The sequence below is a fragment of the Sceloporus undulatus genome, chromosome 10 (genome assembly GCF_019175285.1).
Source record: "Sceloporus undulatus isolate JIND9_A2432 ecotype Alabama chromosome 10, SceUnd_v1.1, whole genome shotgun sequence".
NCBI classification, from domain to species: domain Eukaryota; kingdom Metazoa; phylum Chordata; class Lepidosauria; order Squamata; family Phrynosomatidae; genus Sceloporus; species Sceloporus undulatus.
Window position 1 is genome coordinate 7,854,758 of NC_056531.1, and position 13,499 is coordinate 7,868,256.

Here is a 13,499-nt window from a genome sequence, read left to right on the forward strand (position 1 = left end):
TATGCTATCATCGAGGCATCACAGCTTCACTTTACACCCAAGACCTTGACCACTCCAAATGACAAGGAAGGCCATAAACTTGATGCTGTGGCCCGGAAATTATATGCCGCTGCTATACTCGACTTCAAGGTTGCTAATTATTCAGTTTGTATGGGCACATACCAACAACAACTGTGGGAGCATTCCCTACCGCTATGCAAGGACCTCCCAGAAGAGAAGTGCCGTTTGGCAATGGCATTGCATGCAGATGCTGATTCCCTTGGTGCCCAACAAATTACCTCAGCACATCACTCCATTGATTGTGCAGCCAAGGTTCTCTCTGGAGCCATCACCCTCCAACATCATGCTTGGTTGAGGTCTTCAAACTTAACGGCTCATGCCAAGCTTGCCATCGAAGATCTCCCATTTGATGCCTCAGGTCTATTTTATAAGGACACGGATGAGAAGTTGGATTTTAAAAATAAAATGAGGAATACTGCCCGTAAATACATTATGTTCACTTGCTCTTCTCGTGCCCCCTTCTCTTACTGCTGGTGCTTGGGGTGGCAGAGATCTTCCTACTTTTTGGGTCAATACAAGAACTTCCAGCCCACAGAACAATCACAGCAGCGCTTCCCATCTCAATCCTCTTTCTCATCTGGCAAGTGTCAGCCCTCTCAACCAAAATATAAACAGTCCTTTCACAGAAAGGACTCTGACCTGGGAAAGAGGAGGTTCTGAAGTTCTGAAGCGTACTTCATTCCCCTAATATCTTTTGGGTACTAAAAAATGTCAGGAGGGGTTATTCCTTCCCCCAATGGGTGCACAGCATGTCACATCCCCTTCAGACACCCTACTCGACGAAGTGCACTCCTTATTAGAAAAAGGTGCTATTGAACCCGTGCCACAATCTCGGATTTGACAATGCTTTTTCTCCAAATATTTCATTGTCTCAAAGAGAGATGTTGGCTCCGTCCTATTTTGGAATTGCGCTGCTTGAATTTCTTTTATCTCTTACAAGTGCTTCCATACAGTAACACTCTCTTCCATTGTTACAGATGAGACTAGTTCGCTACACTCAACCTCAAAGATGCCTATTTCCACATAGACATATGGGAAGACCACTGCAGATTCCTTGCCTTTTCTGTCGGCCCAGACTGCTTTCAATTTGTGTCTTGCCCTTCAGACTTTCAACAGCCCCGAGAGTCTTTTACTAAGTGCATGGCGGTGGTGGCAGCCTATCTGTGTCAACATAAAATGTCTGTCTTCCCATACCTAGATGCCTGAATCTTCATAGCCCCATCCAAGGACATCCTGGTAAACCAGATTGACTTTACACTTTCCCTACTCAAATATCTTGGGCTGATAGTCAACAAAGAAAAATCCAACTTCCATCCAACTTGAAGAGTTCACTTCATAGGCGCCTTGTTAGATTCAACAATGTCAAAGGCTTACCTTCCAGCTGACAGGTTCTTAAATCTCAAAACAGTGGTCTGCACCTGTTTGTTTACAAGATGCATCAGGGCACATACAGCTCAGGTTGCTCTTGGTCATATGGCTTCAACCTTTTCCACTCATGGTTTCTTTCGGTCTTTGATCCTGTTCACAACCACCCATACAAGTGACTCATGGTATTGAGAACTGTTGCCCAATCACTTCGCTGGTGGCTGGACTCGAACAATGTCTGTATCAGGATCCCCTTTTTACCAACACAACCTCAAAAGATGCTCACCACGAATGTATCCATGACGGGTTGGGGAGCTCACTTTGACGGCCTGTCTGTAAAGGGCAAGTGGTCGACAGAAGAGTGACTGTTCCATATCACTGGTCTGGAAATGTTGGCAGTTGAAAAGGCCTTGAAGTCCTTTGAAGGGTTTCTTCACGATCGAGTCGTCCTCCTTCTCACAGACAACACCACTGTGATGTATTACCTGAACAAACAAGGAGGGACAAGTTCTCAAACCCTTCTCGACCCCACCATTCGGATCTGGGACTGCTGCATTCAAAGAAACATTATACTCCAGGCCATTGACCTACCAGGAGAAGAAAACAACTTGGCAGACAGGGGAGATGCCTTCCTCTTCTGCTGGTCTGACAAATGTTTTATGCCTTTCACCCTTTTCCACTGATCACCAGAGTGGTTGCCAAAATGAGGTTGGACCTAACAAATGCCATCCTCATCACCCCCTGGTGGCCAAGACAACCATGGTTTGCACCTCTCCTCCACCTGTCCAAGAGACAGTTCCTTCACTTTCCATCCCAACCTGACCTCCTCACACTCCACAATGGTTGGGTTCAACATCCAGACATCGACACGCTTCTACTAGTGACATGGAGAATTCGTCACTAGATCATTTTTCGATCCCAGTTCATGAAATGATCTTGGCTGCCCACAAGCCTTCCACATGGAGGTCTTATGCTTTAAAGTGGAACAAGTTAGTTATTTTTTTGTCTAAAAATGGGATTCCACCCTCACCGATGAATGTCCCTATTGTGTTGGATTTCCTCAATTCCCTTTCTGAAGCGGGGCTGTCACTTTCTTCCCTAAAGTGCTATCTTTCAGCTATTTGTTCCCACTACCAATTTGAGGGTCTTCTTTCATTTTTTACTAACCCCCTTGTTAAAAGGTTTCTTAAGGGATTAAACCATCTTCATCCTCTAACCTCTATACCAACTCTGCCTTGGAACCTTAAGTTGCTATTATCTTGTCTCTCTGTCAAGGCTTTTGAGCTGATGGCCACTACAGATACAGTATAAGACTACTTACCTAGAAAACCTCATTCCCTTACTTCTTTGCGTTGAGCCAGTGAAATCTGTGCCCTCCATGTGGAGCAGCCTTACCTTAAATTTTTCAATGACAAAGTAATTTTAAGACCGAACATCTCCTTCCTGCCCAAGGTCATGTCAGCTTTTCATATTAACCAGGACATTGTATTGCCTACGTTGGCCTCAAATCCAACTACCAATACCTCCATGCCTCCATGCCCTTGACGTCTGGTAAGCGCTTGCATTCTGTGTCAATAGAACCTCAGTTTTGAGGCAATCCGAGAGACTATTCATCTGTTATTCGAATTTGAAGTTAGGACCCCCCAGAAGTTTTCAAAATGGGTAACAGCGACCATTCAGCTTTGCTACGAAACTTTGTGGGAAGACTCCCCCAGCTCGGATTGAGCTCACTCTACCAGGGTGGTAGCAATTTCATAGAATCATAGAGTTGGATGGGACGACAAGGGCCATCCAGTCCAACCTCCTGCCATGCAGGTTTTCAAAATCAGAGCATCCCTGACAGATGGCCATCCAGCCTCTGTTTAAAGGCCTCTAAGGAAGGAGACTCCACAACACTCTGAGGGAGTGTGTTCCACTGTCGAGCAGCCCTTACCGTCAGGAAGTTCCTCCTAATGTTGAGGTGGAATGTCTTTTCCTGAAGCTTGCATCCATTGTTCCCGGTCCTGTTCTCTGGAGCAGCAGAAAACAAGTTGGCTCCCTCCTCAACATGACATCCCTTAAAATATTTAAACAAGGCTATCATATAACCTCTTCCTCCGCCTTCTTGTCTGGAATGCCATTGGAAGAAGTATGCAGGGCTGCTGTCTGGTCCCAGCCCCTAACATTTATCAAACACTACAGGCTGGACACTAGAAACAGACAGAAGACTTCCTTTGGTAGGGCAGTCCTTCTTTGAGGAATGCATTAAGGTTTATTTCTGCCCTTCTGTTCTTAACAAACAAACAAATGGCATAACAAAGTCATATTTGCAAGCTCCTTTCTTTATTGTTCAAAATAAAATACAGCTTATTGCAAACACATATTTGGTGTCATGACACTTCCTCCTCCAGCTTGTTAGTCTAACCCATTTGTGTGCGTCGCAGAGACCACGAAGAAGGACAGGTTGCTTACCTGTAACTGTGGTTCTTCAAGTGGTCATCTGTGAATTCACACAAATCTCATCCATTCTCCCCTCAGTTGTGTCCTGCTCTCTATGTTCCTTTGTCTGCTGCTATGCAGCTGACTTTTAGAAAGAGTGGGAAGACGCCGAGCTTATATAGAAGGTGGCCGGAGCTACCACCAAAAGTCTTCCCTAGAGATTCCAGAAGATTTTGAAGCTTAGTATGGCAGGTGCGGAATAACCCATTTGCATGAATTCGCAGTTGATCACTCGAAGAACTACAGTTACAGGTAAGCAACTTGTCAATCTTCAAGTTTTATTTATTTATTTATGTGTTCCAAGTGAAGCTACAACTTTTAGGAATTTCTGAACCTAAAAGGAATCTCCTTGCTTTTGCCAATTTATGAGGAACTGGCAAAAAGGTCCAGTAAGAACAAAAGTAACCATCAACATTAGTAAAACAAAGAAAATTATTTTGTCTTCTTTAGTCCTTCTTCTTCTTCTTATTATTATTATTATTATTATTATTATTATTATTATTTATATCCCTCCTTTCTCCCCATATAGGGACTCAAGGCGGCTAACAAATTTAAAACAGTACAAGTTAAAAATAATACAAAAGCATTAACATGTAGATACAAGTTAAAAAAAACAGTTGAACATTTCTAAAAAGTTAAATATTACACATGAAAAATTAAAATGTATTAGTGCCAATTAAACTTAAAGCACTCATTCCCATAGAAAGAAGTGAGAAAAGGAAACCAGCCATTGCAATGATGTGAGATACTTTACATAATCTTAAATATTTTATTCTTTATTCTAAAAAATATTATTCCATAAGCATTTACCTTCATATGGGGGGGGGATTGGATACAGGAGAAGACCTTTTATTGCAGAATTTTTCCAGTCATTTTCTGGGCTTTCAGTGTCACTAGTCTGCACCTTTCCTTTCTGTATTCTATAAATGTGCAAGTTAGTTCTCAACTCTACTGAAATGTAGTTTAATTGAAGTTTCATCAATACTGCAGAAGTTATTATTTTTCTTTTATAAGAACTCCCTCTATATTGATATTTTACCTAACCTCCTCTGTGTATTTTGGTGAGTATAAAAGATCTTTCTGCAGAAAACTGATACAGTAGAACTGGCTTGAGTATTCAAAGTAGTTTTGCAAATTCTTCAGTATTCTTGATACTCTTACTGTACATCTTTTGTCAGAATGTGGTGTTTGTGAGCATGTAGCATGGAAAATAATTTAAGTATAATTAAATGTGATTAACTCAGGCCCAGTACAGACCGGCACTGTGTGCCGGCCTAATTGCAGACTAGAGTTGTGCAAGGGCTGAGCATTTACACACTCAGCAACCCTACCCCGGGTGCCATATTGCCAGGCCACAATGATGTCACTTATGCACAGTGCTTACACAGCGCTGCGTACAACAGGTGTCATAAGCCCGCACTGTGGCCCTTATGGCACTCCTCCTAGGGTGCAAATAGGAGCTGGGTTTTACAGCTCCTATTTGCACCGGATTGGGGGCATGGCGTGTGGCTGCCATGTCCCCAACCCAGCCCATTCAGGGGCGCAGAACTGGCCTATTACCATGATTCTGGGGTGCACAAAATGTATCACATGTGGTGCCCTAGGGCTATTTTGGTGACCTTGCAGGTTCAAAACATTTTTCTTTCCCCCCCCCCCCAACTTTTTTTGGCACAGAATGCCCCCAAGTGTCCTCTAGCTGGTGTGGGGGTAATTTTGCCACATTGTTGGGGTCTTCTGGGACATTGTAGGCCCAGGAGAGGCCTTTAAAAAAAACAAGGGAACCAGAAGTAATGAAAATCCTCCCCACACCCCCAGTAGGTATTTGTGGATAAATTCCAGGCTGACAGAGGAGGCTTGGATCCTGCTTGGTTTCCCCATTGGCCATATAGAAAGGGGTGGCTCTCTTTCCATGGCTAGCGTATAAATACAGAGTAGCAGAACATAAAAAAAAAAAAAACAGGCTAGTAACCTTTGTGTGGTATTTACAAAGCTGATTTAACACATTAATCCTGTAGGGGACATAGGTTTTCAGAACAAATAACACCGGTAAACTTTGTCAACTCATCAATGATTGCTAATACCTTGTAATTTGTGCTGGTTTCACTTGATGGTTTGCTTTCTCTTCTCTGCTCCCTCACCCTGTCTTCTGATCAAGGAGTTGATGAAGACCTTCAACAGAGACAAGCGCATCTTCTGTGCAATCCTTTCTTCACACAGTCGCTCCACAGGGGTCAACCTTGTTGAGGCTGACACTGTTGTGTTTTATGACAATGATTTAAATCCTGTGATGGATGCAAAGGCTCAAGAATGGTGTGACAGGATTGGCCGGTGCAAGGACATTCACATCTACAGGTGATGCTTGCTAAATTGCTGGACTGCAGATAGAAGACAAACACACAGTTGTATGGACAGAGATAGTGCTGTGTGAAATCAAACGTTTTCACGGCTGGCATCCTTAGTTTTTTGTGGGTTATTTGGGCTAGTACTCCTAATAGGTATGCTACTTTTTAGGTTTAAGGTTTTCTTTACCACATGATAAAACAATTGTGTCCTTGAACAGTCAGTTTCTCTCACTAGTAACTTATGTATCTATGGCGGGTTACAGACCGCTGAAAAGCGGCGGCCTGTGCCCGCCCCTTTCCCCGGTGTATCAGGGCCTCAGCAGCCAGAGCGGCAGCCGCTGAGGCCCCGATCCGCCGCTTTCCGGGCCGTGGGGAAGCGGCAAAAGGCCCCTTCCTCACAGCCTGGAAAGGGGTGTCCTTGGGGCTTCAAGCCCCAAGGACACCCCGCAGCAGCGGGGAGGAGGAGAATGCGTCGCTGGCGCAGCCGTCTGAAGGCTGCGTCCAGCGACACAAAGCCAAGAAGGAGCTCTGAAACAGAGCTGCTTCTTGCGCTGCGTAAAGGGCGCTCTAAGTGCCCTCGCGCCGCCTCACTTGGAGGCGGCACGTTCGTGACGCCATCTTGTACGTCCTCAGGACGTATTAGGCTTGGGGGTGTCAAGAAGTGACACTCCTTTTTAAAACTAGGACGTCCTGAGGACGTCCCTTATGGCTGTTTGTAACATGCCAGAATGTTCTTTCAGCTGTTAAAAATCTTAAGCAGAAATTTCTCCATCCTCCTTGGGCATTTAGTAAAATTCAGCTTACTGGTTTTGTGCTGTTTTTTCAAGATTTTGACTGCTCTTTCTGGTTTCTTTCCTTAGGCTTGTCAGTGGAAACTCAGTAGAAGAGAAGCTTTTAAAAAACGGCACCAAGGATCTGATCCGAGAAGTAGCAGCTCAGGGAAATGATTATTCTTTGGCCTTTTTGACACAGGTATAGTTGTTGTTTTGTCATCCTGTTTTTTTGAAAATGTTTCATACCTTTTTGTGTTAGGCTGTTTTCAGAGCACAGACAGCTGAGCCTTTTTAGGTATTCCTTAGATTCACCTAAAAAATTTCTAATTGGCTTTCAAGTGCAGGTAATCTTAAACAGGATTATTCCTGCTGCTTTCTTCCAGGACAGGATACAGATACTGCCCTAAGAACTGTATATGAGATGTATTAGTCTTGAAAAAAACAATAAAAATGCTTTCCTCTTCTCCACCATGTTAGCAAACGATTCAGGAACTCTTTGAGGTCCATTCTCCAATGGAGGATTCTGGCTTCCGAGTGAAAGCAGAAGAGTTTGTGATGCTTTCACAAGAGCCATCTCCAGCAGAAACCATTTCTCCCAAAGTTGCACGTCCCTTTATAGAGGTAATTAAGCATGAATCCTTTGAATAGAAATTATAAAAGGGCAAAGTATAAGTGCTGTTTGTGTTTTGGAGTAGTCTTGCCTTTTTACTTTTCTGTGTTTTTCCCCCCATTTTATTGTTTAATAGAAATTTTGTAAAGTATTAATGTGGGTAATACACTGCTCCTCTGATAGACATTTGAACCTTTTTAAATGTACAGATTCTATTTAGATGAGCATGTTCGGAATATAAACAGAGTACTTTTTTCCAACATTGTTTAGGACATAAGAGAGAGACATTATTTTCACTGCAAAATTTCCTTGCTCCATATCACTTTATCTTTAGGTGAAGCAACATGTTCAAAAACATCGTTGCTGTATACCTTCAAGTCATTTCCAAATTATGGTGACCCTAATATAAACCTATCATGGGGGTTTCTTGGTAGAAGCAACAGAGATCACAAGAGACAATTGTCAAATGAGGATGACCAGTTTGGGGAGAACTGTGGAAGCTTTGAGATGCTTCCAAGATGAGAGGTTTTAAAACACAGTGTCACGAGGCACAAGAGAGACTTACTGGGAGATCTTCAGAGTTTTTGAAGAGACTTTAAGGATTGGTGGGGCAGGTGCTGCCTGCCTCTCTGTCCCTAAGGAAGCTTAGTCATGGGCTGGACAAATGGGTATCGGAATTGTGTGTAGAATAAGTATGTTCAGCTAGTTGCATTAGGGTTTATGTTTTTTTCTAATCTCAGCAGTGGAAGGCTCTTCAGTGGGCAAGCAGCTGGTTAGTATTTGGATGGTAGACTGCCAATGAATAGAAAATGTAGTGTTTGAGCATTGGACAATGACTCTTGAGACCAGGGTTTGAATCCCTGCTCAGCAATGGAAACCCATTGGGTGACTTTGGGCAAGTTTCCTTTGTATTGTTAAAAACCTTAATAAATTAATACAAAATATACTTATGCAAGTTCAGTGACTTCAATGAATCTATTCTAGCTGAGACTACAGACTGGAGTCGAAGGCTTTCATGGCCGGCATCCATAGTTTTTTGTGAGTTTCTCGGGCTATATGGCCATGTTCTAGAAGAGTTTCTTCCTGACGCTTCGCCAGCATCTGTGGCTGGCATCTTCAGAGAATGCTTGCCTGGAAAGGAGTTGGGTATATATATACTGTGTGACCTGGAAAGGCAAGAGTGATTTGCATGTGTCTTGTTCTGTTGCTAATGGCAGGCCTCAGGGTGGGAGAGTCTGCAAAAGAGGATTAGTGTCTGCTTGATAGTGCTCATTGTCTGCTGGGAAAACCCTGACCCTGGGAGATTTCTCATTTGCATTTGTTGAGTCTTCCTCTTCCTATTTTTCAGGACTGGTAGCCAAACCTTGTTTACTTTAAGGGTTTCCTCTTTCCTGTTGAAATTGTCCAGGTGTTTGTGGATTTCAATGGCTTCCCTGTGCATCCTGACATGGTAGTGGTTGGCATGGTCCAGAATTTCAGTGTTTTCAAACAGTATTTGATGCCCAGGATGGTTTGTAACATGTTCTGCTACTACTGATTTTTCTGGCTAGCCCAGTCTGCAGTGTCTCCCGTGTTCCTTGATTCTTGTTTACACATTGCGTTTGGTGGTCCCTATGTAGACTTGTCCGAAGCTGCATGGTATGCGGTAAACTCCTGCGACTGTGAGAGGGTCTCTCTGGTCATTGGCTGAGCGAAGCATTTGCTGGATTTTCTTCGTCAGTTTGTAAACCATTTGCAGGTTGTGCTTCCTCACCACTTTGCCTATTCTGTCTGTGACTCCTTTGATGTATGGTAAAAATACCTTCCCTTTGGGTGGCTGCTTGTCTTCACTCCTCTGGGTTTTTCTGGACCTGGCAGCCCTTCTGATGTCTGAGCTGGAATAACCATTAGCCTGTAGAGCCCGGTCCAAGTGCTTCAGTTCATCTTCCAAGAAGTGGGGTTCGCAGATGCGTTTTGCTCGGTCTACGAGTGTTTTGATTGTGCTTCTTTTTTGTCCTGGGTGATGGTTGGAGTTCTTGTGCAGGTATCGGTCTGTATGTGTGGGTTTTCTGTATATTGTGTGACACAAATGTTGGTTTGGTTTGCAGATGACTAGGACATCCAAAAATGGCAGTGTTCCTTCCTTTTCTTTTTCCATAGTGAATTGGATATTGGGGTGGATGTTGTTCAGATGGTTCAGAAATACAGCCAGATCTTCTTCTCCATGGCTCCAAATGGTGAAAGTGTCATCCATGTAGCGGAACCAAGTTGTGGGCTTTTTCGGTGCTGTTTCCAGGGCTTGCTTTTCAAAGTGTTCCATGTAAAAGTTTGCTATCACAGGGTTTAGGGGGCTTCCCATTGCTACCCCATCTCTATGTTCATAGAATCCATTGTCCCACTGGGCCAATTTTATTCATTATAAATTCATCCTTTTATCCTTCTCAGGCACCCTATCTATGGCAAAACAGAATTATTATAAATCATTGATCTGCACCAACGACAGGCACTCGCAGTGTTTGTTCTCCTGCTTCAACACTTTGCTAAAACCTTCCTCTTCCTCTTTCTCTTCATTATTTTCCCCTACCGATTTCACCAACTATTTCATCACTAAGATCACTAGTATTTGATCTGAGATAGTTCTTCCTGATTTGTCTTCTACCACTAATCTTCTGGCTCCTTCAACTAAAAAACTCTGTGTTTCCTCCTGTTTCTTTGGACGAACTCTCTACGCTGTTGAACTCTTCCAAACCTGTAACCTGTTCTCTTGATCCAATAGCCTCTCACCTTCTAATCTCTATAGCCCCTTCTTTTCTGCCCTCGCTTCTCTATATCTTTAATCTCTCTCTCTCTATGGGCTCCTTCCCTTCGGACTTTAAACATGCTCTCATCTCCCCAGTTCTGAAAAAAAATTTCACTTGACCCTCTTCTTTGTCTAGCTATCATCTGATTTCTCTTCTTCCTTTCCTTTCTAAGGTTTTGGGATGGGTTGTTTATTTTCGCTGTCTTGAGTTTCTCAAAGCCAACTCCATTCTAGATCCCTTTCAGTCCGGTTTCTGCTCGTGGCACTCTACAGAGACAGCCCTCACAAAGATCTTGAACGATCTTTTGCGTACCAAGGCGAATGGCCTTTACTCTGTTTTCATTCTTCTTGATTTGTCTGCGGCCTTCGACACCGTGGATCACTGTCTCCTAGTTGATATACTTTCCGACTTGGGTTCTGGGACTCTGTTCTTGATTGGTTTAAATCTTATTTGCCAGATAGATCTTTTGCAGTGGTCACAGGTGGTCAGACTTCGTCCTCTGTTCCCTTATCTGTTGGATAAGAGTCTGTTTTGGGTCCCCTACTGTTTTCTCTTTATACATTGTCCCTAGGAAAACTTATCAATTCTTTTGATTTTTCCTATCATCTGTACGCTGATGACACTCAGCTGTATCTTTCCACTCCTGACCTTTCTCCAGGGCTTGAACAGCAAGTTTCATCTTGTCTTACAGCTATCTATCTCTCAGTGGATGCGGCATTAGCGTTTGAAGCTCAACATGTCCAAGACAGAGCTTCTTGTCTTTCCACCTAAGTCCACCCTTCAATACTCCTTTTCTGTTTCAGTTGATGACATCTCTAATCGACGGGTCCAGGAAGCCCACAGTCTTGGTTTCATTTTTTATTCTTCTCTGTCGTGTATCCCCCAGATCCAGGCCACAGCCAAAGCCTGTTGATTCTTTCTCTACAATATTGCTAAAATCCGTCCATTTCTCTTGGCCTCTACTGCCAAGACTTTGGTCCATGTCCTGGTGGCCCCAAAACTAGATTATTGTAACCTCATTCTGGCAGGGCTTCCTCTCTCTCACCTCCGTCCTTTAATTTCTGTTCAGCACTGTGCTGCATGCATTATTACATCCGCTCACCGCTTTGACCATGTTTCTCTTCTGTTATCATCCCTTCACTGGCTCCCCTTTCCCTTCCGTATTCAGTATAAACTTCTGTTGCTGACTTTTAAAGCCCTGCATGGGCTGGCCCCTCCTTATTTATCTGAACTTCTTTCTCCTCACATTCCCACTTGTACCCTCCGTTACAGTAGTCAAGGTCTGCTGTCCCAGCCTAGGATTTCCATTGCCCTGTCCCAGATTTGTCCCATCTCACTTGGTGCCCCTCACTCCTGCAGCCTCCTTCCCCCAGGAACATGGCTCATCACTTCTTTAACCGGTTTCAAAACTGTGTTGAAGACTATATTGTTCAGGGAAGCGTTCCCAGGCATTGTGTGATGGTTTATCTGATTGTTATCTCATATTTGATTTGATATTTGATGTTTTTAATTTGTTGCCTGCTTATTTTATCTAATTCTGTCTTGTATTATTATCTATTGTTTTATATGTATTTTGTTATTATCCTGTAGAATGTATGCCATTGGCAGGTCTTATTTTTATCGAGTTTACTGATTGTATGTACAGCGCTGTGTAAATCTACAGCGCTATATAAATGAAGTATAATAATAATAATTATACAGAAGAGAGTATACCCAGAGTCCTAGAATCTAGGTTGCCTTGGGAAGGAATTCAGTTTTTTTTAAAAGAACAAGCTAGATGTACAGCTGTGTCCATACAAAAAAAGTACTTATGTTTTTGAAAGGCTCTCAAAAGTATAGAGCGAGAGGAGGAAGAGGAGTTCAATACACGTGTTCTGGACACAGGAACTGAATTGACACTGGAACCGTTCGTTTTGGAACTTGGCAAATCCCAGTATCTTGATGAGCCTTCTCAGCTGCAAGAGTTGGTTGCTGTTGTTGATCAGGTAGTGTTCCTTTCTATTAGTTAAAGAGAAGTTTTGGTTTAGTACAGTACTGTTATTGTTAATATTACTGATTGTAAAATGTCTAAAATGTTGATAGAATGAGTCTGAAAAGAGCTTTGTTGATCCACTTTTGCCCATGTTACAATAATAACCCCAGAGATAGGTTTTTTAGATTAATATTTGGTAAGTTCTGGTGGAATAGTAATATTTTCTTTCTTAGATAATAACTTCTGTGTATCTGCTTTCAGCTCACCCCGATTGAAAAGTATGCTTTGAATTACTTGGAGCTCTTCCATATTTCCACGGATGAAAGTGAACTCAAAGAAAATGAGGTAGAGTGTAGTTGGAAGAGGGTATTAAAACTATTGTGTTAACATTTGCTTCTTGTAAATAAGAGAATAGAGAAAGAATTTTTAAAAAATACTCCTAGGGTTTTTCTGAATAGACCAAGGGTACAGCAAGGCCATTTTCACATCTACTCCCATAGTTGCTATATTTCCCCATTTTTGAGAGAAACGTAGATTTTTCCCCCAATCTTCCATGCAATAATTTGATAATTAATTTCTTAAGCTTCTTGTCAATTTGTCCATTTCCAGTAAGTCCATCAACTTCAATGACCATTCATCTATCGGATGAGACAAAAACATATCTTGAAGGAAGTGACTTGTTTGACTTCTAATGGAGAAAAAATGTAGTGAAATTCTTATTGTTTCATGTCCCCTTGGAACAAAGATTGAGGCTGCTACTATTTACTGGTGCAAATAGTACTCCCTTAAAGACCACCTTAAACTGCAGTTTGAACACTGCAATTCTTTTGGTTTCATGTTCAGTTTAAACTGTAGTATAAACAGCATCTCAAGCAAGATACAAACATCTTCTCAGTTCTTCCTACCTGTGTGATTTTAACATCTCTTCCTGATGAAGAAACCTCTGAGCTTTGAATGCCTGCAAAATATATTTTACAGGTTCAGTTGGTCAAATAAAGGTATTAGCATAATGCTGTTGGGAATTGCAGAATCTTTCTAGGTACCATCATTTAACCACTGTGCCACCAGGGCGCATCAGCATTCAGCAAAGAACATTAGCATTCAGACACACATTGAGCG

At 42.5% G+C, this 13,499-nt stretch overlaps 1 protein-coding gene across 18 annotated transcripts in view; it reads left to right on the forward strand.

Annotated features, from left to right (window-relative positions):
* The window catches only part of EP400 (E1A binding protein p400), a 390,490-nt gene that overhangs the window by 332,528 nt on the left and 44,463 nt on the right, over positions 1-13,499 (forward strand). For 17 of the 18 annotated variants that reach the window (XM_042441525.1, XM_042441527.1, XM_042441539.1 and 14 more), the window contains 5 exons: positions 6,059-6,255; positions 7,106-7,217; positions 7,496-7,639; positions 12,232-12,393; positions 12,642-12,725. In XM_042441525.1, coding sequence (XP_042297459.1) covers positions 6,059-6,255; positions 7,106-7,217; positions 7,496-7,639; positions 12,232-12,393; positions 12,642-12,725 — 699 coding nt within the window. The remainder of the gene's footprint in view (positions 1-6,058; positions 6,256-7,105; positions 7,218-7,495; positions 7,640-12,231; positions 12,394-12,641; positions 12,726-13,499) is intronic. The other variant, XM_042441538.1, reaches the window with a different exon arrangement.